The sequence below is a fragment of the Macrotis lagotis genome, chromosome 2 (assembly GCF_037893015.1).
Source record: "Macrotis lagotis isolate mMagLag1 chromosome 2, bilby.v1.9.chrom.fasta, whole genome shotgun sequence".
Lineage (NCBI taxonomy): Eukaryota > Metazoa > Chordata > Mammalia > Peramelemorphia > Peramelidae > Macrotis > Macrotis lagotis.
Genome location: NC_133659.1, coordinates 259,807,680 through 259,835,063, shown reverse-complemented (window position 1 = coordinate 259,835,063; position 27,384 = coordinate 259,807,680). Strand labels below are relative to the sequence as shown.

Genomic DNA, 27,384 nt, shown 5'->3' with positions numbered 1-27,384 from the left:
TCTAGCTTCTGTGAAAGAGTTAGTGAAACAGCTGATACATATAGGCTTATTTGGAGAGATGCTCTGCACCTCCCAATAAGATATAAGCTCTGCGAGGTCTAGGATGGTTTCATTTTTGTCTTTGTATACCCAGAGCCTAACAGAGTGCCTGGCTCATAGGAAGCGCTTTAGAAATGCTGATTATTGATCAACTCTTGCTTTCCCAGGGAGCTGTCTTTGTAGCTCCTAGATTGATAGGATGGTATTTAAGGTCCTGCTGTCCATCACACAGTCTACAATCCAACCAGACTGTCTTCTAGCTGCTGGGTTACAATTTTAGTGGGGAGGCGGCTTTGTGCGGTGGGGAAGGGGCTAGGAGAAAATGTGAAGGGAAGGGACTCAGGAAGGAGGTTGCTGATCTGAAGGAAAATCTTTGAATACCAAAGGGCAGAGAGGAGAGGGCAACCAGACAGTGGGAGAATGGGAAGTGTCCTCTGCTCCCCAAGGATGGTTAGTTCTCGCCCCGCCCCTTCCTCCCCCGAGGTGCCATCTTGGCGCGTCTGATCGTTGCTAGGAGACGGAGACGCTGCCTGGAATCTCATCCTCGGTGGGGTTGGGGTGGCCGGGATCCTCCCCTAAACCCAGTATCCTCTGCCCCCACCCCTCGCCCCATACTGGAGTTCCAGCTGCTCCTACTTGGAGCTGTTGCTCATCGCATCCTTCTTCTAGTCCTCCGGGGCACCTGGCCCAGCCGCAAAGGCCGCCATGCCGAGAAAGGGCAAAAAGGGCCCGACCGAAGAGGAGAGGTTGCTAATGCTGCAGCATAAGATGATGACAGAGGAGGAGCACCTCAAGAAGAAGGAGAGTCTCCTGGTTCAGTTCTTGAAGGTAGGAGGGTCCTCCAGTAAAGCCTGCGACCCTGACCCCCCTCCTCCCGGGGACCGCGGGGATTGGGGACGGGGGAGGGTGCCAACCTGCTTCGGAGCACCTGCTGCCCCATCACCTGTGGCTGGGTTACTGCTCCGAGGCGCTGGGATACAAGGGGAAGAAGCCGGACTCCGCTCTGCGATGGAGCGAGCAAGTCACTTATCTTGGAGGCTCCAGCTGGAGGATGGCAGTTAAACTGGGTAGCTAGATGAACTCTTGGGAGAGAAGGGAGGGTTAAGTATGGGAAAGACTTACTATTTGGTAATGCAGATCCCAGCCCCACTACCAAAAGAGGTGTCTGCGCTCCCAGAAGTCCCTAAATTCAGTTACTGAAAAGCCAAGGATCCAGATTGTCTGTCACTGGATATGGACTTTTAACAGTGTCTGCTTAGTTGATTTTCCAGCTGTGTTCGAAGACCCCTTTTGAGGTTTTCTTAGCAAAGATACTGGGGTGGTTCATTATTTCTATCTCCTGCTAATTTTACAAATGAAAAAGCTAAGGCAGGGGGCGGTTAGGTGGCACAGGGGATAAAGCTCCGGCCCTGGAATCAGGAGTACCGGGGTTCGAATCCGATCTCAGACACTTAATAATTACCTAGCTGTGTGGCCTTGGGCAAGCCACTTAACCCCATTTGCCTTCAAGAAATCTAAAAAAAAAAAACCCCAAGAAAAAACCCCAAAAACGGAGGCAGGCAAAATTCTGAGACCAGATTCGAACTCAGAAAGATGAATGTGCAGTGCTTCATGCCCTAACTGCCCTTAATGATATTCTCCCAAAAAGATTATAATTCATTGCTTCTCCAAAAACAGAGGCATTGAGTTTCTAAAGAAAGCTATAAGGGTACTTGGAGATCAACCAGGTCAACATCTTTATTTCATATGTAACTCATGACCTAGCCACCTCAGCCTTCACACCCAGAGCCCACTGACCCTAAAACAAAAATATCTCTTTGGCTCTTTGCCATCACCCATAGTTTACTCTTAGAAAATCTCCAAATATACCCATGTTTAGATTTCCATTCCTGTAACAGGGGTCCCAAGGGCTCAAAGACACATGAATAGTCAATATAAAACAGTCACAGAACCTTGCAAAAAGAAGCAAAGGACTCTCGGTAACTAAATAAGGAAAAGCACAAAGCACTCCATCCAGACAGCTCCCTTTGGGAGTAACCAGTCTCAGGGTTATCATTAGTGTAGCAGAATCCCTTGTCTTTTTTTTTTAAAGGAAGATTTTATTTATTTTGAATTTTACAATTTCCCTCCTAATCTAGCTTCCCTCCCCCACCCCCCACAGAAGGCAGTCTGTTAGTCTTTACATTGTTTCCATGGTATACATTGATCTAAATTGAACGTGATGAGACAGAAATCATATCCTTAAGGAAGAAACATAAAGTACAAGAGATATCAAAATTACATAATAGCATAATTTTTTTTAAATTAAGTCTTTGGTCTTTGTTCAGACTCCACCATTCTTTCTCTGAAAATCCCTTGTCTTTTACTCTAGACATTAGGATTAAGAAAAATTAAGATATTTGTGAAGCACTTAGCAGTGTCTAATAAATGACTGATTTTTTCCCTCTCTCCCTCCCTCCCTCCCCCCTATATCTAAGATACTGTAGTTACCTAGAACTCTAGAAATAGCCCTAGTCCCCTATTACCTCACCAAAAGAAAAGTGCAAAAATAATCCTAGTCACTGGAAATCAATTAGTAAATAATCAGGGTTCTCTCAGCAAAGCATCACTGGACATGACCACACTTTCCATGGGATGATGCCCAACAGATACTTATGCCCAGATAATCCAATTGATTGGGGACCTCTCCCCAGTCAGCCCAGCTTAGAGTTAGATCTCATTTTTCACCTGGATACACTACTCTGGGAAAATCTCTGAATTCTTCATAGTGCCACCCTGTCACAGGTAACCCCTTCCCTCTAACCCCCTTTTAAGTTTCCTTGTGTTTTGCCTTTCCATCATTAAATTTTAAGCTTCTTGGAGGTATGGACTTTCTTCTTCTTCTTTTTTAATATCTGGGTCCCCAGCTCTTAGTATAGAGCTCAGAACACATTAAGTTTCTTTTGTCCCTTTTTGAAATTTTATTTAATTTTTTTCCAGTTACATGCAAAGGCAGTTTTTTTTTTTTAACATTCATCCATTTGAGAGTTTTTTGATATTGGACTAAGAAAACAGATCTATGCAATGTGTTGCTCAAATGGCACAGGTTCAAGCTCCCCCTTTGTTCTCTGGCTTAAACTGTTATCAGGCAGATCCCACCCCACAGATAGATTTCCCGGATGTACAAGAACCCCTGAGCCCAGAGCAAGTAGATTTAAGCCCACACACCAAGTCAGACTTCTGTGTTTTTTGCCTGTGACACAAGAGGATGATGCTCTTTTTGTTTCTTCCTCACAGGACAAACTAGCCAAGGAGGAACACAATAGTGCCTTGAATCTTAATAAAATCAACACACAGTGGAGAACCATCCTGAGGGAAGTCAAATCCAAAGAGCTTCGGAAAGATATCGAGATCCTTAGTCAGACCTTTGAAAGGGTAGTGGATTGCAAAGATAGTGTGATCAAAGTAAGCTCTGTTTCTCAAGAAGTATTTAAAATATAAGTGTGTTGGAGTTTCCTTTCTTTGTCTTTTATTTTATTGTTTTATCTCTCAGGCTGGAAGTGCATCAGCCAATCATGGACCTAATTCCAATACTGGCTGGGGTGGAAAATTTTGAGGTGGAAGGTAGGGATGGGCCAGATTGTAAAAGGCTTTCAAATCCAAATAGAAGCATTTTATATTTGATAAAAACATAAACTGTATATTATATTGTAGACATATAAAATATATTGTAAAATATAAATATAATATATATATTTCTGTTGGTAATAGAGCCATTGGAATTTATTGAGTAGGGATAGGGTTGGGGTAATATGGGTAGACTTATGATTTAATAAAATCACTTTGGCAAGTAAGTGAAGGATAGACTGGATTGGGAAAAGATGATGCAAGGAGATCAAACAGATGGTTGTTACAGTAATCCATGTTGAAGAGGTAATAAGAACCCTTGGGGAAGGGTGGTGGACAAAAGAAATAAATTGAAGATGTGATGTAGTTAAAAATATAAGAACTGGCAACAGATTGAATATTTGGGGTGAGTATGAGTAAGAAGTTAGGTATGATACAAAGGTTGGGCCATAGTTCCTTTGGCAGTAATAGAAAAGTTGGGAAGAGGGAGAGGGTTTGTAGGAAAGATAAGAAGTTACATTTTGGACATGTTTAGTTTGAGATATTTATTGAACTTCCTATCTGAGATGTTCAAAAGCCAATTGTTGATATGGGAATTAGAACTCAGGAAAGAAATGAGAACTAGATCTTGGAGTATTCTTCATAAGCAAGATAGTTGAACCTATGAGGGCCTATGAAATCATCAAGACAAACAGTATAGAGGAAAAAAAGAATAGGGACCAGGACAGAGCCTCAGTTAATCGGAATGACCTGGATGAAGAACCAGTAAAAGAGGCTAAGAAGGAGCTGTCAGATATGTATGAGGAGAACTACGAGACAAGAGTGTCATGAAACCTAGAGATGAGACAGTAGCTAGAAGGAAAGGGTGATCAGTAACGTTAATAGTTTCAGAGAGATCATGAAGGATGAGTATTTAGGAAGGGCCTAAATTAAGAGATTAAGAGATCGTGGGTAACTTTGGACAGAACAGTTTCTTTTCAATAATGATATCAGGAGCCAGATTGAAGATTTTGAAAATAAATGAATGTAGGGGAAGTGAATGCTTCCTAATGTAGATAGCTTTCTTAAGGTGTTTGGCTGAGAAGGGGAAGAGAGAGATAGGACTATAGCTCATGTTTGTAACCAGTATGAAAGGAACCAGTAGACTGGGGAAAGCAGAAAGTAAGAGAGAGTAGGGAAGATTGGTGGTGGGGTGGAAGGGGAAAGATCTGCTGGAGAAGATGGGTGTTTTCAGGATTAGAGGTGGATGTATCAGGTTTTACCTTGGCAAGGAGAAAGGCTCTCTCTTCATATGAGATTGTGGTAAATTAGGAGATAATAGGGGAAGATGTTAAATGATAAGTAGAGAAGAGGGACCTTTTAGCAAATGACCTTAGTTGTTTGTTGTTTTTTTGTATGTTTTTGGTGAATTGTGAAGACTTCAACAAGATAGGGAAGAGGATGCCAGGAGAAATTTGAGGATCAGTGGAAAGGTTTGGAATAGCCATTGTAGTGAATGAGATAGCAATTAATTAAAGAGGTATAAAATGATTTTCTTGCCAAAAAGCCTTAAGTGGGCTAAGGGTACACTTGAGATTATTAAACATGCATTTGTATTGGATGCAATCAGTAAGGTTTTGTGATTTTTCTTCAGTCATCCAGAACACATAAATAGGACCAAATAAAGGAGATTATGGAAGTAATCCTTGGCTGAGATTTGGCAAATTGTCAATGATTGGACAAGTGAAAAAGGAATATGAGTGTGCAGAACTGAACTGATATATTGAGGGGTAAAGGTTCAAAGGAAAAAATGCATAGCCTTTATTAGCTTCTTATATGGCAGACATTAAACTCTAATATTTATCACAAGATAAGTGATTTAGAAAAATTCAAAATGACTCAAACCTTCCAAATTAAATAAACCAAGACAACCAAACTTAATCCAAAAATTCAGCCTGATGACACCAGGTTCTGAGCAATGAGAGTTTTCATAAAAGAAATATTAGACTACCGCCTGCCCCTAGGTTCTATTCATGTCCCTCTTTTAGGGCATGTGCTTTCTCCTCTAGGCATTTCTTTTTCAAGCCAACATCACAGTAATATTTCATATCTTAGACTAATGAGTGAGTTAATTATACATCACAGCCTCTGAGATCCCTTCCAATTCTCATTTTAGAGATGTCTGAATGATCCTGTTATAGTCAATCATCCTAAGGATAAGGTAGTCTTTGTGAGTAAGGTCTTTAATTGCTAAGCAAAGTTGCCAGACATTTTTACACTCATGGATTAGAATCCTCTTTGGAGGCTTTCAGAGAATTCCCATTCACATGAAATCTTCCAGGTAAAGGAATTTCTTGATGTTCATATCACAAATGGTCAGTAGACTTTTTTAAAATTTTCTTTGGATGGTATAGGAATGGGTAAGAAAAGTTGTAAGTCAATCAACAAGAATCTATTACGTACCTACTATTTTCCAGGCAGGCATTGTACCATGTGCTTTGTATATAAAAAAATGAAATAATTCCTGCATGCAGTGAGACAGGCGTAATTATGAGTATATGCAGAATAAATACAGCTAATAAATATTAGTAAATTGGAAGTAGTTGAATATAATAAAATTTGGGAGGGAGAGCCCTATGGGGGGGTGGATCAGAAAAGGCATCATATAGGAAAATGATATCTTAAATGAAGCTATCTGACTTTCTTTATCCCAACTGAGATTGCTCTTTCCAAATTTACCAGTGATCTCTTAATTGCCAAATCTGATGGTCTTTTCTCAGTTTTAATTTTTCTTGACCTTCCTATTACATTAACATTGTTGACCACTCTCTCCTCCTTAGGGCTTTTCTAGACCCTGCTTTCTTATAGTTTGCCTTCTACCTGTCTAGCTACTCCCACTTTCCTTTGCTAGCTTATCATTCACATCTTATTCCCTATCTATGAGTGTTTTTCAATGTTCTATCTTAAGTCATCTTCTTTTAACTCTCTTTGATTTTCTCAGTAACCTTACCAATTTCTGTGGATTTGACTATCAGATCTATTTGGGCAATAGATGAAGAGAACCTGAACTAAAGTCACAGCTATATTAGTAGGGGGAAAAGGATAAATACAAGAGATATGGTCGAAATAGAAATGACAATATTTAGCAATTGGCTGGATGTTAGAGGTGAAGGAGAGGAAGAAGTTGGAGTTCACAGTAAGATTATAAAGCTGAGAGGCAGGAAAAGGAGAGTGAAGAGCTGAGAATGACAGGTTTATTGTCAGCCTAAGAAGAAATAAGCTTGGAGGAGGGGTAAGTATGTGGGAAAACACACAATTATGTGTTGAACATTTTGAGTTTGAGTCATCTCTTGCACCTACAGTTTGAAATATCCAATAGGTAATGGTGACATGGGACTGAAACCCATAGGAGAGATATATATCACATATTGACATTTCTTTATCATTCAAATATTTATCTATGTATGTGCGCATATGATTCTCTCTGTCTACCTCCTCCTTTTCTCTGCCTCTCTTCCTTTCCCTTCCCTCTTGTACTGGAGAAGAGATCCCAGAATCGTAACTGGTTATTTCTTTCCCAGTCTTTAGCCAAAGACCTGACAGAAGCGGAAGACCAGCACACATATGCCCTCCAAGGTCACTTGCACAATGTGGATGAGCTTCTAGCACTCCAGAGAAGCCGCCTGACCTACCTGGAGGAGTGCTATAATGAAGAGCTAGAGGCCCTCACCAAGGAATTTGAGACTGAAAGGTAGAAGCCCCTGGAGGGGGCTGGGTGGGTGGGTGGGGAGGGGGAGGTTGGGGGCTGGAGGGGAACAGGTAGAGAAAGAGAGTCAGAGAGGAGAGACAGACAGTGGGAGAGACAAAGAGAGACAGGGAGAGAGAGAGAGAGAGAGAGAGAGAGAGAGAGAGAGAGAGAGAGAGAGAGAGAGAGAGAGAATGAGAAGCAGAGGCTGAGGCCAAGACTGGCTTGTGAGCAGTTAGTGGGGGCCCTCAGCACAATTAAAAGAAATTTCTGGGCCATACCAAATCTGGAGGCTCCTCTGAACTAATCAAAAATGGTGCTGGCACTACTGGTTTCTTTTCATTTCTGAGGGGTGAACCTAAAGCAGAGCCCATAAATGCCATAGTACAAGTTAGAATGTCCCAAGTACAGAGCAAAAGTTTCACTGAGAATCAAGAGAGATTCAAGGAAAAAGAATGTTATAGATGGGGGGTTAGGAAGATTTCAAGGAAGAGAAAAGAGGGAGGAAGGAAGGAAAGAAATAAGCCTTTATTAAGTGCCTACTGTTTACCAGGCAACTTCCCTAAGGGCTTGTTGAATATTATTTCATTTGAACCTTAGGGCAATCCTGGAAGGCAGGTGCAATTACATCCCCTGGGTGGTGCAACTAAATATGTGTCTGAAACTGTAACTGAACTTGGCTATTTTAGACACTAGACCCAGCTCTAGTGCTTCAGAAACCAGTGGAGGAGAAGAAGGAATAGTTAGAGCTGCAGAACTAAAAGAGAACTAGCAGAGGGCAGGGCCACCAAAATCAAAGTTTCCAAAGTTACTTAGCTTGTGGATCCCTTACTTTTCATAAAACAATTTGCATGAATGATTTTCTTAGCTCATATTTTATTCAAATAATATTAAGAACTTATACAAGTTTTTGACAAATATCTCAAACATACAACAAACATAATGGAAAATAATTTCTTTATTGATAATCTGACTTACATTCTCAGATTTTTAACGTGAAAATAACCAGAATAAGATTATTAATGTCACAAGAAGACTTGTTTTTTAAAGCAAATTATTTCAAAACAAGACAAAATAAAACTGAAAACACATTGGCTCTAAAGAATGATTCAGAGCACATTCCAGCTGAGTGTGAACACTGGGGGGGTGTAGTACCATTGATAATTAGGTAGATTTCCCTGATACATTGGTCAGTTTTGATACACTAGCTTTTGCTCTTTGGGCTCTCTGGAAGATACATCAAATACTAGTTCTAATGTTGTTTTCCTAAGTATGCTAATTATTCTTGGTTTACTGGATAAGACCAAAATGTATCATATTTTTCTGTGGGGACCTCCCCCCACCTTGCAATTTATGCCTTAGAGATTTGCTTAAGAGTACTTTGAGGCTGTCACTTGCCCAAGACAACTTAGGCTAGACTTGAACCCCAGTCATCCAGGTTTCAATGTCTGCTTCCTATTCAAATAACTGGAGGAGAGAATGAGGCTGATAAATTTCTATAGTCCTGCCTCAATCCAGTGTACTTGCTTGCAAGTCAAGATACACTTCTGATGTCATTGGTCCTCTTCGAGAATAAAGGATGAGCAACAACCATCTATCCATTAGGCCATGCTGCCATGCCCATTCAGCTATGGTAATATTAAAAGAAAACACTAAAAGGCAGGTGAATTCTGATCAATGGTAAAGACTGATTTCAATCCTAGAAAAAGCATGTGATGAAACACACCTTCCTGCACTTAAATGAGATGAGAATATACAAGAAATGGTCTTTTTTACCCCCACCCCCCAAAATTAACAAGCATCCACTGTGGGGGAGGGGGATAACAAACAAACAAATCCTGACATGAATATCAAATCAAGCAAACAAATCCCCACATTGGCCATGTCCAAAAATGCACATCTCACTCTGCATATCTACCTCTCTGTCCAAAGTGGGTAGCATTTTATGTAATCTGTTCTCTGTAATTTCAATTGTTCATTTACGATATTGCATCAACTCAAAGTGATACTCACTTCCTCTTTCCTTATTTGAATATACTTCTATTTACAAATTCTAACAATAAGCTCTCTTCTTCCTAGTGTTTCCTTCCCCACTCTCTTTCCTTGACTTTTGTAAGATCAGTTCTATGTAAGAAAAAGCTCTCAGGCCATCCATCTCTGACTCCCTTTATGATCCTTACTGATATTACAAGGGATAGTTATACTATCTCCGTTGCCCCACTGGAAAGCAAATAATTCGTTCTTATGAAATCATTTCTAATTTCTAGTACTTACCTTTTAATATTTCTTGTATGTATTTAAAGAATGATTTTTTTTTGTTGTTTTTTTGTAAGGCAGTGGGGTTAAGTAACTTGCCCAAGTCCACACAGCTAGGTAATTATTGAGTGTCTGAGGCCCCATTTGAACTCAGGTCCTCCTGACTCCAGGGCCGGTGCTCTATCCACTGTGCCACCTAGCTGTTCCCCATATATATATATTTAAAGTTTCATTAGGAACTTGGTACTTAGAAGTGCTCTATTTCATTAAAGATCAGTTTTCCTCACTAAATCACACTCAGTTTTGGTGAGTATATTGTTCTTGGTTGTAAGTCTATGTCTTTTACATTTCGGAATATCTTATTCTTCAAATCTACATTTCTAGATCTAACTTCCAGATTCCTATCTCCAGCTGCCTATTGGACATCTTCAACTGAAGATCCTGTAGTCATTTTACATGCAATATGTCCACAACTAGTTTCTTTATCATTATTCTTTCTTCCCCATTCCCCTTACCCTTAAACCTTCTTCTCTTCCTAAGATCCCTGTTAATAATCAAGGACACCACTATCTTCCCAGTCACATAGGCTGACAATAAACCTGTCATTCTCAGCTCTTCACTCTCCTTTTCCTGCTTTTACTCCATCCTATCTGCTTCCAAGTTCTATCAATTTTAACTTAATTACAATTCTTATATATGTCCCCTTCTTTCTGCCTGCACGCCCTTATTACTTTACATGAATATAATTGCAGTAGCTTGACAATTGGTTTCTTCATTGCAGTCCCTCCTCTACTTAGCTATTAAACCAATCTTCCCAAAATGCATGTTTAATCATGTCAACCCCCCACTGAATAAATTCCAATAACTCCCTGTCATCTCATGAAACAAATATAAAATCCCCTGACCTGCAATCAAAACCTCTACCCCCTTTTCAGTCTTCTTATAGCTTCCTTGATATTCCTGACTCTAGACAGTTTCACTATATTGGAATTCCCATTCCTGGAATTCTCTCCCTCTTTATCTCCACCTGTTGGCATTCCTGCTTTTTTTCAAATCCCAGCTTAAAATCCTATTTTCTACAAGAAATTTTTCCCAGTCCTAAACACGAGTGCCTTCCTTCTGTGACAGCTCCATTTTTACTGTCTCTATTGGAGTTATCTGTTGTATTCCACAGGAGACTTGAGAGCTACCTGAGAAGTCTTTTGTCATATTTTCTATCTTCAGTACTTATTAGCATAGTACCCTTGTATAGAATAGGTATGAAATGCTTATTGACTAACTGCTTGTTAACTAGTTGGTAGCTGCTAAATCTTACATGACCCTGACTACGGTTCCTTAGTACTTAAGTTCTTTTATGGCTACTTGTAGTACTTATTCTTTGACCTAGAAGGTCTGGATTTTGGCTAAGATGTCCTGGGAGTTTTCATTTTGGGGTTTCTTTCTGGAAGTGATTGGCAGATTCATTCTATTTATATTTTACTTTTCATGATTTTTTAAAAAATATGATAATTAGACTTTTTTGGCCACAGTTTTTAGGTATTTCAGTGATTTGAAAATTATCTTTCATTGATCTGTTTTCCAAGTCAGTTGTTTTTGATATGAGATACTTACATTTTTTCTATTTATTTCAATCTTTTTCTTTTTAAAATATTTCTTATTGTTTCATGGAGTCATTCTTGTCCATATGAATATTCAGGGAGTCTGTTGCTTGGGTAAAGTTTTGTATTTCTTGTGCTAAGATATTAATATTCTGAGAACTGATGAGCTCTGAGTGCACATTTTACAACTTTATTTCTTTTTCTATATTTTCTTTTACAACATGGCTAATGTTAAACTGTTTCGCATGACTTCACATATATTGTCTTGTTAATGTTTTGTTTTGTTTCTTCAACTAGATGTGGATAGCATTGCCCATAATAGGTCTCAGCTCTGGGAGATCCCTTGCTCTGGATTTTAAATCCATAATTCCGGCTTCTTCTTAGAGGCCCCATGCTGCTGACCAGGGCTGGAGGCTGAGCGTGAGGGTAGCTTTGGGTGTTCGAATGTTGTTGGCCTAAGTCAGGGATTTCTGGGGGCTGAGTCTGAGTTCTTGGACTCCCTCTAAAATAGAATCCAAGATTAACTCTGGGCCTCCTCATACTCTGGCCTAGTTCTTGACTCTGAATCTGTCCATTCCTCTTCCAGTGGTTTGCCTCTAGGTCTGTTTTTAGATCTTGAGTGAAAAGATAATCACTGTAGTTTCTTTTTTAATTTTTTTTCTGATCACTACTTAGTGTGATATTCTTTGATCACTCTTAGAGAAGTGAGGGCAGATGAGCCAGACTGCTTCCACTGTCTTGGCTGGTCTTTGTCAAAACTTTTTGGACCGGCAAATGTCATCTCTGTCAATTGGTTTGGCTGGCCTCTTTTTCCTTTTTCATAAAGAAGGATTCAAAGAGGGGGACAAAGTTAAATGATATTTACGAAAAAAATGTGGCACAGTACAATTAAATACATTTGGGTGCCATAATTTGTTTAGTTGTCCCCAGGCTGTAGTAATTTACTGTTTTCTTTTCAGATCTTTACGACGACCACTTTTTATAAAGATTTTTTAAAGGGACCACAAAAGGGCTACAAACCCTCTGTCCCAAAATAACTATTGTTCTTGATTTCCTAATTTCCCTGTAGTCCTTAAAACCTCTGCCATCCTTGACTCCCTTCACAAAATCCACATTTAATAGGTCACGAAAACTTGTGAATTCTTCCTTTGCCTTTTCACAAACAATCCTAGCTCTAGTTCATGTCTCTTAATCCCACACCAAACTATTGACATAGCCCTCTTGGTCTTCCTGTCTCTAGCCTCTTCTCTTTCTAATGTATTTCCCCCAAACAAGTCCTAGCATGAAACTCATATTAGAAGCCTTTCCTCCAAAATAAACCCCATAAGATTGTCAGCCAGATGGATGGACACATTTAGTATGTAACATGTAACACATGGTGGTCATATTGAATTAGAAAATAATGATAATAATAATTAAATATAAATAAATATTATTGACATTAATACTTGAAATAAGTGACAACATGGATTATAATTATTTGTATCTCATGTCTTTGGATGAGAGATAAATGCCTATGTAAACAGGTGAACTCAAAACTTATTGCCGAATGACCAATTGGAGTACAGACACAATGCACAAATAATGTGTGTACCTGATAACTTGGAATCATCACAAAAGGCAAGAAAGATAAGACTGAATGTGTTTCAGGCATTTATATTCTTGAGGTCGAAAAGTCCCAATGGACACAAGCAGTCATAAGGAAGTGGGTCGATTGAATACTACATTTATTTTGTATGGTGGCCAAAGAATTCTGCTAGTCTGGGATTCACAAAGAAATGAACTTCCTGGCAGAGAGAACAGATCACATAATAATTCCCATAGGAAGAACTACCTATCTCCAGACAATAAATCCTAATGTTTCTGTTGGAGCAAAAATTAATAAAGAATCCTATCTTATTTTCAAGGAAATATGTTAAGTCATCCTGCTTGTGGTCACTAGGCTAATCTTGCAAAGGCTAACACTTGGATTGTATTACTTTTCTCTATAAAGACTTACAACATTCTTCTGAGCAAATGTCTATTAGGGTCATTTGCAATCTGGTCCTATTTATATTTCCAATCTTACCTCCCAGAAATGCCTTACAAACCTTATGTTCTAGTCAGTCTTGATTATTTAACACTCGGTTCTGAAAAAATTATTACTCCTGCCTCTGCACTACAGAACTGGATCTATGCCCCTTTTGAATACCTACTCATACTGTAAATGTTTCCTATTAGACTGTTAACTCTTTGAGGTCAGAGACCATCTTGAGTATCTTTCTATGCCCTTATAGCATCTAGTTTGAATGAATAACCTGGTGTATTAAATGGGAGGTGGATTAAATGAACCCTTTTGTGTGGCCTAACTTTCTGTCTAGAGCCACCAGGAAACTCTTGTCATAAGTCTCCCTTTTGGAACTCCCTACATCAATTGATTCTTTGTTTTCTCTGTAAATCCCACAGGAAGATGATCAATGACCAACACGAGAAAGAGATGCGCTACCTCCAGGATGTTTTTCTGATCATGGAGCAGAACTTCACAGACACTGAATATGAAGCTAAGCTGGAGTTCCAAAGCATGTGGGATGACCTCAAAAATAAGGTAGAATGAGCAGGCAAGTGGGAAGGAATTAGGAGAGTGGCCTATCTAAGATAATTGGAGATGGAAGAAATCCCTTTCTTTTGTTCCAAATTTTTAATAAATCCTTCAAGTATCCATAGTTATTATCATTTTTGCTGCTGCTCCTATCTATAATCTTGCTTCCAGGCACTGGCATCTAATGAAAATTAGATGAAAGGGCAAACTCAGAGTCTTTGTTTTTACATCAGGGTGACAAATGGGAGGAGTCAGCCACAAGTATTTGTTTAGTGCCTACTATCTGCTAGGTGCTGTGTTAAGTATGGTGGATACAAAGAAAGACCAACCTTCCTCTCCCTCCCTTCCCTCCTCACCCCTCCCCTGCATGCCAGGTGCTCTGACATTTTGTTGACAACTATGTACCACCAGGCTCCACAGAGGACAAAATTAAGGTAATCACAGAGGAAAGATTCTAGGATTAAGGGAGATCAGGAAAGGCTTCTTTCAGAAAGTAGGATTTTAATTGGGACTTGATGAAAATGGAGATGAGGATAACAAAGGAAAGAGGGAAATCACATAAGTAGAATTTTAGAGTCAGAAGGGATAGTTGATTGGAAATCATTTTCTCAAGACTCTTTTACATGTGAGGAAACTAAAGATTAAGTTATTTATCCAAGGTCACATAGTTGATGATAGGCAGATGTAGAACCCTGATCTCCTTGACTTCCTTGAACATATTTTCTTTTATAGCACTGCCACCTATGCTAATAAAGGAAAGCAGAAGCAGGACAGTAGAGTTGCTAGATCAAATGTTAGATTTGGAACAGGAAAGATCCAAGTTTCAATCCTGCCTGTGACACTAACTTTGTGGCTTAAACTCCTAGACCTCCATTTTCTTATCTGGAAAATTTGACGACTTATGATGAGGGCAACATTCCAGTATTAAAATGTATTATAAATGTGGAGTCTTAGGGAAGAGAGAGGGCATGGACAGTTTTTATCAAGTGCTGTTTATTCTGGCTCATTTCCTAGAACCTGGAGGAGAAGCACTTTCTACGCACGCAGCTAGAAAGTAAGGTGGAAGATCTGTGGAGAAGGTTCCAGGAGGCAGTCAAGAACTACACGGATGCCACAGAAGACCGCAAGCTTGCCTTTGAGTCATTGAAGATGAAAGATGAAAAGAACTCCAAAGAGATAGAGATCCAGATGAAAAAACTGCAAAAAATACAGGTGGGTCCTATGAGCCAGAAATTCTCAGTCTGAATGTATGTATAACATCTTTTGTTCCTATTTTATAAGTTAGAAGGGACCCTAGTGGCCATTCAATCCAAGCCATAAACAAAGGACTCTCTACTATCACATAAACAACAAAGGGCTGCCTAGTCTATGCTTGGAGACCTCCAAGATGGGGATCCTACCACCTCCCAAGGCTGCCTGTTCTACTTGGGGTTAGTTCTAGTTAGGAAAGTTTTCCTGATATCAAGCATTTATTGACCTCTTTGCAACTGTCATCCAAAAATAAACATAGATACCATATACACTTTGGGTCTTTTCTCCAGGTTGAACATGCTCAGTTCACCACTAGGCATGGTGAGGCTCAAAACTCTCACCGTCTTAGTTATCCTCACCTGGGCATTGTCCAGCTCATTAAAGTCATTATTGTTTTCTTAATTTCTATTTATTAATTTTTAAACCAAGGTGCCCAGAACTGAACTCATTACTCTAGATAAGGTCTTGACAGAGTATAGTGGGATTAGGACCTCTTTTTCTGGAAGTTGTGCCCCTCCTAATACAGCCCAAGATTGCTTTAGCTTTTTCTGTCATGTAGTCGACTCCTATTAAGCTTGTACTCAGATCTTTTTTTTACATAACTGCTAGATTGTTTCATCTTACAGTTATGGGATTGATGTTTTTGTACTCAATTACAAAAGTTTCTATAATATCCTTATTTATTTATATTTGCCCCTAAATTAAGTTGTGATTTACCTTAATAGATTCAGTCTAGGGGTTCTTCACTTTGTGTCATAGGTCTCCTTGGCAGTCTGGTGAAGCCCATGAACCCCTCCTCCAAAAAATATTTATTTCGTACATTTATGATGAAAGAAAAATGCTAAATTTCAGTGATTAGTGAAAATAAACTTGTTATTTTCCCCATTTAAGTTTACAGATACCCTAAAATCTATCTCCACCTTGGAGATCCATGGATTACAGTTGAAGGACTCCTGCTCGGACCTGTCAAATTTTTTTTATGAATCAAGTTCCCGTTTTGACGAGTATATCATACAATGCTTTTATTTAAATCATTGACAAAAATATTTAAAAAAGTACCAGGCCAAGTATAGATCCCTGGGATACTCTACTGGAGACCACATTGAAATGCTCTTTAGAGTCTGGCCCTCCAACTAGTTCTGAGGCCATCTGATTGTGTAATTTTTCAGTACACATCTCTATCTTCTGAATAATAGCAGAAAGGTTCTTTATATGGCTTGCCCTTCATTGAGGCTATGCTTGCTTTTTAGAAACTTTTTTCTCTTTAAATAATGTTTTCTAGAATTTTGAGTCAAATTCACTGGCTTATAGTTCACAGACTTGGGATGTTTGCCTTTGGCACCCTGTGGTTCTCTCCTTTTCTGTGATTTTTTCATCAATCCCAACTGTTTGGTCTTTTGGAACTGAGGTTACAGTCATCTGAGCCAGTAACTTAAAATCACTAAGATCACTAAGTATTCTCTTAATGTTTTCTGATGTAGCTTGATTATCAGTTCAAAATTAGTCTTTCTTGACCTATCAATCCCAGCACAAAGGTTCCAGTCTCCTTCAAAGAGAAAACAGACAAAATAATAATTGGGCAGCTCTGCTTTGTCTCATAGCAATTATTATTGTTCCATCTACCCCAAGTGATGGTCCTGTCCCTTCTTCATTCTTTTTCATAATTTTAAAAGCCCTTTTTTGTTGTCCTTGCATTCCCTTTATAGCCACAGCGTATCCTAGGCTTTAGAATTTCTGACACTATATTTTAGTATCATGACATATTCTTATATTCAACAATTGTTACCTGGCCTTTCTTCCTTTTTTTTTGTGATTTTAATGAGGTTCGGATTCGTCCTGCAAATCACGCTCTAACTCAGGTAAAAAATAAAGTATTTTAAATATACAATGGAATTTATAGATTGCTTACAGTAGCATCCAGTACAGCAGATAATACATAAAAGACAAAGGATTATTAATACTATAATCAAGATAGAAGAGAAAGATAAAGAACCATCACCAAATCAGGGAGTAGCAACTCTCCGGGTGTCAGGTCGGGGAACCCCAGTTTTCATCGACCCTCGAGGTCCGAATGGGAGACCACATACCCCAGGCAGGACTTCTCCTCCATGGGTGAGATTCCAATGAGGAGAAGGGGATTACAACTTTTATACCTTTGAGGACAAAGAAGGCTCAGAGCCATCTAAGTTGAATGGGATCCAATTCCCTTTTGGCTTCAGGTATAGATTGAATCCATATGTTATTTTTTAAGGAAATGCCAGTATGGGGCTGGAAGGTTTATTTTTATTAAATATCAGCATTGGGAGAATAGCCAGTTCCTCCCAATCCTGTTTTGTCTTTCCCAGGGATGGCTAGTTCCTGGGATGTCAGAAATACAGCCAAATCATATAAGGCATACTCCAAATGGTGAGTTCATATACTGGTCATTGCCTCAATTACGGCCTTCATACATATTGAAGAGGCCTTACGTTAATAATTTGGTAATTATTAATTAGGAATTAGTAATTATTAATTCACTTGGCCTTAAGGCCTCAAGAAATGTATGAAGACGGGACTCCAGGAGTAAATTGATTATAAATTTTTTTTATTCTGGTATACATATAACAATTACAAATGCATAATAATAATAAGAAAACCAATAATAGTATTATAGGAATAGCTAAGCTGTTAAAATATTTGGTAGCAGTTGGCGATTTAAACAAGAAATCATACCAATGATGATTAGTATTAGAAGTTACTAAATGAGAGGCCTCGATTACACGTCCTGCAACTATATAAGTCTGTATTCGATGTTCATTCAAAGCACGCTGGTTGGACTCTAATAGTTTCTTCAAGACATGTGATTGATCAAGAATAGCAATTAAGGGTTGTAAAGATAAAGAAGTATAAGGAAGAGGTAACAATTTTGGTACCCAAGTCAAACTCTTAACAACATCTGTATCAGGGGAAAAGTAAAAATCATCACCTGCCAATGTAAGAAAGAAACATTAGTAAGACATCGAGAAAAGGGAGGTTTCTGTGAGACAGAGGCTAAATCAGTACTATTATTAAAGGTTAAACAAATGTATTGGGAAGATACTTCATATAACATTGAAAAGTTAGAAAGAGGATATACAGTTAAGTCACATAGGTTAGAGGAGTGTGAGAGAAGGCAGGGCTCCATCTGCCGGGTCATCATCCCACACACAATACCTTGGTTAGTAAAAGTACAGTCCTGTAAATTATGAGTTACATTGTCTTGATCTACATAGTTGCTATATACATGTGGCAAAACAAAATGATCATGTAGCACAAAAGGAATCACATGGAATTGACACATAATTTTCCACATATGAACTTGATAATATACTACAGTCCTACAACACCACATTCAGGTTTGTTTTGCTTCCAATATTTCATCATATTTGGGAGCAGCACATCCCAAATATGGGTATCTCCTTCTTGTAACAACCTCTGAGCATTCTCCTTTTGTATTAAAGTGTACATATTTTGCAAAGAACTTTTGGTCCATTTAAACAGGGCACTTATCTGGGTATCCATCTGTATATTAGCTAGAATGCTATCATTAAAAACTTGTAAGAATTGGCCTTGGTATTTTAATGTATGTTGGTGTGGCAGGATCATCGTGGGCAACCAATTAGCATTAACTGTTAAAACTTGAGATACATCCTGCCCAGCACTGCGCAGTCTGCTGGCCAAGGTCTCAAGATCTATAGAATTTACTATACCCAAACCTGTTCCAGCTCCACCAAGTAGAGTTATCTATATCCCACTGTGTACAATTCTTAATTAGTTCTTGTTCCATTGTTGATGGACAACTTTCAATTAATCTGTTACACCCTGAGGCCGGGGATGCAAAGGGAAGATGAGTAATACAACATGAAATGTCAACTAACAGATAGTAAAACTTAGGTTCACAGAAGAAGGCCCTTTCAGGATATAGGAGGAAGGAGTCTGATAAAATGTAGCATTAGTGATAGTCCAATTAGCAATGTTACAAAAGTTGAGTGCAGGGCAGGTGTAATTTCCCTGTTGTGAAGAAACAATAGACAACCACCACTTCAATGCGATCTTGTTCCCGGAGAATCTCAACCGGGCTCCTGAAGTCCAAGTCTGTACTGCAGCATAAAACCAGAAGCCTATAAAACACTTAATTCCAAATGAAAATTTGCGTTAGTGGAACATGATGCCAAGTGTCATCTCTTGAAAAACAATAGCTGTATTATTATTCCCTTGGGCTATTAATTCAGCTGGCCTAAGAGCATCTATAGGGTGTCCTTTTTATCCATACTTTGGCTCCTGGGATTATCTTCTCAGGTACCCATTGCATTTCATCTGAGCTCATCTAGTAGTCTTATCAGGGGAATAAACCATTCGTTCTTTCTATTAGTCCAGCTGCTTGTGGATAATATGGGATATGATAGATCCATTCAATATTATTTTATTCACAATAAGCACCAATTTCTTTTCCTTTAAAATGAGTTCCATTGTCCCTTTGTATTTGTATAGGGGTACCATAATATAATGAAATAATATCTAAAGTCCTACAAGTATTCTTTTGGGTTGCCCGCCTATATGGGCAAGCAATTAGTATTCCTGAATAAGTGTCTACACAAGTACAAGCATATTGGCATCCTTGATTTAGAGGTAATGGGCCTATATAATCAATCTGCCAAATTTGGGCAGGCAAAGTGCCTCTAGCCAATTCTCCAGTTGCAGTTCAAGGTATGGATCACTGGCTGAAGAGCTGGCATTTGGGGCACCCCGAGTTATCCGTTTAAAAATATCTAAGGGAATATTAATTCCTCTAGCCAATGCCCACCTGTAAGATGCAAGAGTGCCAAGATGGCCTGCAGTGATATGAATCCATTTTCCTAGCGTCAAATCATCCCTATTTTCCAGGGGCATCTTTTGCAGGGATTTCCCTTCTACTTTTGAGAGTTCATCAGTTTGAGCATTATACTCACGTTCCACTGAATTAGCCTTCACATGGGCATCTACATGAAACACAGACACATTAGTATACTGGACCCAAATACATTTATCTTTCCACATTTTCATTAGCCCAAACTTGTTTCCCATAAAAATCCAATTTTTTTTGCATGTCACATGATCATCTAAGTGGTTAGGCCATTTGCCACTACCCAGGTTTCTGTAAAAAATATGTGATATTGTCTCCCCTTCTCTTGTTTCAATACTTGACATACAACCATCAGTTTTGTCCACTGACTGCTTTCCTGTTCTTTCTAAAATATAATTTGTTACAGCCTTCCAATACCTAATTTGTCCTAAATATCTAGCAGAGCCATCCAATAAACCAAGTGTTTTTCTTTTATTCAGGACTCAAGGCATCATATCCTTGATTCCATTTGACTGGTGAAACTGCCTTCTGAGGGGGAGTGGTCAGTGGGGACTGCACTGAGGTTAATTCAGATACTTTCTCTGGCAGGGGAGAGATGCCAGATTCTCCTGGTTTAGTTCTGTTCTGTATGTACCATTTCCATTTAATTATACTAGACTTCTGTGCATGTCCTATCTTATGAGAGATCAGTCTCCATTTATCCAGCTCATAATAGTTATTTGGGGCCTTAACAGAACTTCATGATTTAAAGGGAGCTGTTCAGTTTCTACTAATGTCCAATATGCAGCTAGCAATTGTTCAAAAGGAGTATAGTTCTCTCCCACAGGTAGCAGTCAAATATTAAATTTTTTTTTAAATTGCCCCAATCACTTTTAAGAACACATCTCAATTTAGTACAAATCTGGGTTGCCCAATCCCAGAAGAAATTCCATAACTTATTAGTTGATTCATAGTTCTCTATGTTCTTTCCTACTTCACATTAATTTAAAATCAATTTTCAAAACTTCCAAAACCAATATCTTATTTATACAAAGTCAAACTTGCTCATACCTTAATTCTACATGCTTTAGCTTCCATAAATTAAAAAGAACCTAACCTTCTCTATGCCTCCTTATTTTTCTTTGTACCCCCTTCCACTATTCTCTTCACAGGTGCTTAAATCCAGTATTCAGACAACACAACTTGCATTTTCTCTTAACATACTATTTAACCATATTTCAGACTTTATTCACCCCTCTTTTCTTCTTCTTTTATTCTAACACATACTGTTCATGACCAGATCCAATGATTTATTTAAAACCTTACTTTTGCAGCTAAATAGGCATAGTTCTATCTACAAGTTCTTGGGCAAGATTTTTCTATGTTCCCAATTCCATTGTATACTTAAAATTTTACAGATTGTAATGGTCTTTGTACTTTTGCAAGAATAATTTCTCATCAGGTAAATTGAGAGTCATCCTCCTTAAAATGTACTAATATATACTCTGGGAGAAAGGGAACAATCATCACTGAGTATTCCTTTTTTGGGTAATTGACCTACTTTCATCATTATTTTAACTTGTTTTACCTAAATTTCTTTTTCCTCCCAAGCCTGTAATTTTAACAGACATTCCATTTCTAAATATACTAGAATTCCCATCCATCAAAGACATCTCACCACAATTTCAAAACAAAACAAAACAAAACAAAGAAGCAAACAAACTTTAGTAACAGTTGTATATCCATTTTTCTAATTTATAATTAATTAATCTTATGAGAGACCGATAGTTCCTCTGTCTGATCTCCCTTATTGGGGTTTGATCCCTATCTAGTATTCTCCTTTAAAATGTTCTAATGAAGGATACAAAGGGGCAGGTGGGGCTGAAGGAGCAACATTCAGAGCAGATACTTTATTTCCCACTTTGCTTTTATATAATTGTAACATGTCTGAAGGGGTGATCCCATCAATTTCCTCTTTCTTAACTCCTGCCTTTAAAAGTGCAGTAAACATTTCCTTCCTAGACATCCTATTATTGAGCCCTGTCCTAGGTTTTGCCCACTCTTTAGATGTCTGGTCTCCTATATCCCTAAATTTTCCCAAGTCTCCTAATTGAGACAGCTTATCAATCACTTGTCCAAGGGATTTCCCAGTTGAGGCTACCAACAGAGTTAAAATAAGATGTTTATAAGCAGGAGGAGCAGTTTTCACTATGGGGGTTCTATGTATGGCAATAACAGGGGTGTCTGTATAAGAATCTTCTTCCCCCACCAAAACAGCTGTTTTCATAACTTCCTCCTTCAATCTCTGTATTCCATCCTTCAATGTATACCAAGGACGGGATGGATTTGGCCACATGGAAGTATCAGGGTATTGAGTACTTAGTCCAGAGGTCACTAATGCCAGCATATTAGTATCAGCTCCCTGCTGTCCTACAGCAGTTTGGCTATGATCTCTTATTGCCTGCTGAACAAAAGGATTAGAAGTCAAACTTAAAAACTTAAGGCAATCTTTGGAATCCAACCAAAATCCTCCTGCCCCTCCATCACTCAGTCTCACAAGCCAAGAGATAGCAGATTCGCCTGGCCTCTGCAAAAACCTACTTAACAAATGTTATTTCTTGTTGTGAATAATCTTCAGTGATCTCAGTAAATTTGGGGGGGTTATTTCCCTCTTTCTCATTTCTTCTAACAATGGGTCTTACTTCTTCTCCTACATCAGGTCTATCTTCCTCAATTATTTCCTCCCATCTTTCCTCATCTTCATCCCAAATATCACCATCCCAGTTATCAGGATCCCAGTCCATATTAGCAGAAGCGATTACAGCATGGACCTTCTTTTTATTAACCTGTCCTCTCCTATTCTTATATTTATATTGAGCCACTTGCACCGCTGCTTTTTCTGCAACATTCTGATAATTCCTGGCCTGATCTCCCAGAACCAAGTTCTGACACTGTAACATAGACATTCGCACTTGCAGGTCAGCTGCTTCTTTCTCCAGCTGTACTTTTTCTTCTTCTTTTCTATCTAGCTCTTGGCATACTTTACTATATACTGTTAATAAAGCCCAGCCTCTCCTACATATACCTGTCATCTCTTTCCCTTTTTCCACAGGAATATTTGACAAACATTCTGTTAATTGGGGTGACTTGCCATTTCTTACTCGGCTACCCCAATCCTCACCAGATCCCGTATTTTGTGCCCAAACCTTTCCTAAAGAAGAGAATGGGGCATCCTCCCACCCTGGTACTTCGACAGGGACAGGAGTTTCTGTACTTTACTAAAAGAGAGGCATTTGCACAACGAATCCTGTTCATGACGCCAATTTATGTTTTGTGATTTTAATGAGGTTCGGATTCGTTCCTGCAAATGACACTCTCACTCAATTAAAAATGAAAGTATTTTAATTATACAATACAAGGAATAGATTGCTTACAGTAGCATCCAGTACAGCAGATAATACATAAAAGACAAAGGATTATTAATACTATAATCAAGATAGAAGAGAAAGATAAAGAAAACATCACCAATTTGGGGAGCACCAACTCTTGGGGTGTCAGGTCAGGGAACCCCAGTTTTCATTGATCCTCGAGGTCCGAATGGGAGACCACATACCCCAGGCAGGACATCTCCTCCATGGGTGAGATTCCAATGTGAAGAAGGGGCTTACAACTTTTATACCTTTGAGGACAAAGAAGGCTCAGAGCCATCTAAGTTGAATGGGATCCAATTCCCTTTTGGCTTCAGGTATAGATTGAATCAATATGTTATTTTTTAAGGAAGTGCCAGTTTGGGGCTGGAAGGTTTATTTTTATTAAATATCAACATTGGGAGAATAGCCAGTTCCTCCCAATCCTGTTTTGTCTTTCCCAGGGATGACTAGTTCCTGGGATGACAGAAATACAGCCAAATCACATAAGGCATACTCCAAATAGTGAGTTCATATACCGGTCATTGCCTCAATTACGGCCTTCATACATATTGAAAAGGCCTTACATTAATAATTTGGTAATTATTAATTAGAAATTAGTAATTATCAATTCACTTCTTCTGGCCATTTATTTTTTTCAATCAATTTGCATTCCTAGTGTGTCTGTATTTGACTCTTCATATAAATTCTACATTTCCTGTTCATTGAAATTTGTGTCTTCAGAATTTCATTTCTGAGCCTTTCCCATGCCTGGTGACTTCAGGTTGACTTACCCCGAAGGACTCTGGTTCAGGGGAATCCACATATCTTTCCTCTGAACCTATTAGGATACATTTCAGATTGTACCCAGTATTCCTTTCCTTTATCACAACCTCTAAGATGAAACAGTCACTTCCCTTTGAGATTCCTATCATTTCTACCTCAACAACTAGCTTCTCTCTGTTACTGAGAATCAGATTCAAAAATAGTTTCCCACCTTGGTGGTTTCTCCACCTTGTGAAGGATAAAATTATTACTGAGGCAACTCAAGAAGTTATGAGATACTTTGCTTTTGATGGCAGAGGTCAGAGTCACTAAAGTTAGTTCCCTATTATGATTGTAGCATAACCTATGCCAGGTTTGTGGTCTGTTTCCCAAACTTGTCACTCTATCTTCTGTCGAAGTGGACTGCAGTATACTACAATGATAAAATCACTTCCATTTCTCCTTCCTTTGGCCATCATACTTCCCTCTCTGGACCATGTCATCCCAAAGATACCGTTTTGAAATACAATGCTATCCCATTATGCTTTTTAACCTATCCTGTTTCTTTTGGATAAGCTATGCCAGTCATGGTTTTGAGGCAGTAAAGGTGGTTCAGGGGATAAAAGCACTCAATCTGGATTTAGGAAGACCTGAGTTCAAATTTGGGCAAGTCACTAAACCTCTGCTTTAATTTACTGGAGAAGGAAATGAGAAACCATTCCAGTATCTTTCCTAAGAAAACCTCAGGGCAAGTAGAGTCTATGGGGTGGTAAGAGTCAGACACAACCAAATGACTAAACAAGAATAGTCATGAGTTTCATCAAACACCCACTATTGGTTCTCATTTCAGTCACCAGACCTGCGACTGAGTACCTTCCCTAAGAGCTGGATGTTGGGATCTGTTTCTCCTCTAGCCAGTTTTTCTTGAGCCACAAAAGGAGGGATGAAATTATGTTTCTAACTCTGAGACTCTGATCCATTCTTTATTAACTAGGATTCCATCACTGTACTCCGGGGCAGAATCTCAACACACGTCCATGAGATTGAGGAAAAAAACCAAAAGATCCGTGAAGACAAAGACCTAGTCCTCAAGCAGCTTCAGAAGCTCAAACAGCAAATGAATCTAGCCCGCGGAGAGGCTCGGCGCAACCTAGCCAAACTGACTCGGGAGAGTAACATCACCCTCAAATGCCTGAAAAAAACTGTTGATAAGGTAGGGGGACATTGGGACTGTCTAAACTCACTCTTCCCTCTACTTCCAGGTTAGCCTTTCTCATTCTTTCCTTGTGCTTGTGATTGTCAGAAAGGTTTCCTTAGTTTCCCCTTCCTTCCATTCTGCAGGGGGAGCGCATCCTCAAGCTAGCTGAAATTTGTAGGAAGTTTGAGACAGAGGAAGAGAAAGTCCTGCCCTTTGATTCCTCAATGTTGACACCAGAGGAACTGCAGGAAGTGGAGCAAAATGCGTATGAGCCACCTTCGACAGAGTTTGCTAAGGTGAGTTATCCGGAGAGGGGGGGCCAGGAGGGAGAAGAAAGGGCAAGGGGATTCTGTTCAAAGGTCCCAGCACTCACTTTGTCTCCCTTATCCCCTGAATTCCCAGATGATGGAAAACTACACAGGCTTGGACAATTTCTGGAAAAAGTATAACAAGGTAAAGCTGGAAGAATTAAGCCTACAGAAAAGACGAGCCCAACTGCTGGAAACCAATGAGAAGCTGAGGCATGTACTCAAACAGTACCTGGATGGTATCTCTGTGAATGATGAAGTGCTGCGCCAGCTCAACCCACTCTTTATCGTTAACCAACGCAGCAATATCCCCTTGCCTAAAACTGGCATTCCACAAAAGCAATTTACATCATTGAAGCCACCCAAATAGTATCTCACACACTGTGACAACCCTCATCAATGATGTCCTCAGGGAACCAGCCTCTTCCTAACCCCCAAATACTTCCCCTCAGTCACCAGAAACTTGATATTAAAGATTTCCACAAAGTTCTTGAGTATGTCATAGCTTTGGGTTTCTTGTGAAGAACTCTTGTCAGAGTCACACTAAAATGCTATCATTTTAAAGCAGGGTCAGGGAACATCCAGCCCACCAGTTGCCAAGGCAAACATAGGTGAGACTCAAAATTCAACAAATCTAGGAGCTTTTTAGGGGTGAATTAATCGTTTGACCAAATACTCATTTGAAATTATATATATTTTCAATTTGACCTTGGCAGAAAAAAGGTTTCCCCACCCCTGCTTTAAAGGAAAGAGAGGACTGTAACCCTAATAGACTGAATGATGCTAGGTGATCACTAAGAAGTCCACTTAACCATGGCCTTATAGTAGAACCCTGACCTCAGTCCTCAATTTGGCCCTCAAGCATTAGGTAGCCAGTAGGTAGCTTCTACCCTTTGAATCTAGGTTTTTAATGGGGGAAATCCAAGATTTGAGTTTGGGATGGAAGATGGAAAAATATGAATAGTTTATAGGGGAAGAAGTTCCCACATTCACCAGCTACTACACAAGATCTAACTCTGAATGACTCTTATTCAACTCTCATCCCACTTACAAAAGCATCCCAGAAGGAACAGGGGACTAAAAGGGAGGAGGTTTTATTTTATTTTATTTTTTTGGCTTTTGTTTTTTCTTCTCCTCTCTGAGCTTCTTCTTAGAGATCTTGGGGCTGCTGGCTTTGCTGTACAGGTAGAAGCCAATGAGACCCAGGAGGGCTGCTACCAGGCACATTCCAAGAAGAGGAAAGAGAGTTTTCACCAGCTTTTGCCAGTAGTTGGCTGGTACCAAGGTGATCAATTCCACCTCAAACTGCAGCACTGCATCCCCTAGGGAAGCAGACAGGATTTTAATGTCAGTCACTAGACATTATTATTGAATCAGAACCTGAAATGAAGAATGAAGCACTGAGACACCAAACAAGTGAGATAAGGAAAACATTAAAACTTGGGTTCATCATTCCTAAATCTAGAGCTGAAGGAATGACAGAAATAATATGGCAAAGGGGCCTATTCTGAACCACCTCTAAGGCTCAGGGCTAGGAATTCTCTCAGCCCTTGCAAATTTATTTGCAAATCTAAAAATGAAATTTTGTGTTGGGATCATCTTTATTCCTCCAAGAATAGCCAAATGGGTGGAATCTTTTCAACAACCCAAAGAAAGAAACTAGAGATAGAAGTGATTAGAATCCCAACCACTGAGAGTGCCCAATATGAATGCTAGAATACAGTAAATTTCAGTAGAAGAGTAAATGGCTTAAGAAGGATGAGGAAGGAGAACAGAAAAGAAGTCAAGTGAGAAGGGAAGAGAGAAGTGAGTGG

At 39.2% G+C, this 27,384-nt stretch overlaps 2 protein-coding genes across 3 annotated transcripts in view; one reads left to right on the top strand and one right to left on the bottom strand.

The window, feature by feature from the left end:
- The first annotated feature begins 553 nt into the window (after positions 1-553).
- On the top strand, positions 554-26,059 carry DRC2 (dynein regulatory complex subunit 2). Its single transcript, XM_074226030.1, has 8 exons — positions 554-867; positions 3,316-3,483; positions 7,206-7,375; positions 13,669-13,807; positions 14,816-15,013; positions 25,059-25,277; positions 25,406-25,558; positions 25,665-26,059. Exons 1-8 carry the CDS (start codon positions 745-747, stop codon positions 25,938-25,940), a joined length of 1,446 nt encoding a protein of 481 aa, XP_074082131.1. The 5' UTR covers positions 554-744; the 3' UTR covers positions 25,941-26,059.
- Positions 14,213-27,384, bottom strand: part of LOC141514882 (peptidyl-prolyl cis-trans isomerase FKBP11-like) — a 23,485-nt gene continuing 10,313 nt past the window's right edge. For both annotated transcript variants that reach the window (XM_074226033.1, XM_074226032.1), the window contains one exon: positions 14,213-26,892. In XM_074226033.1, coding sequence (XP_074082134.1) covers positions 26,675-26,892 — 218 coding nt within the window. In that variant the 3' untranslated portion in view covers positions 14,213-26,674. The remainder of the gene's footprint in view (positions 26,893-27,384) is intronic.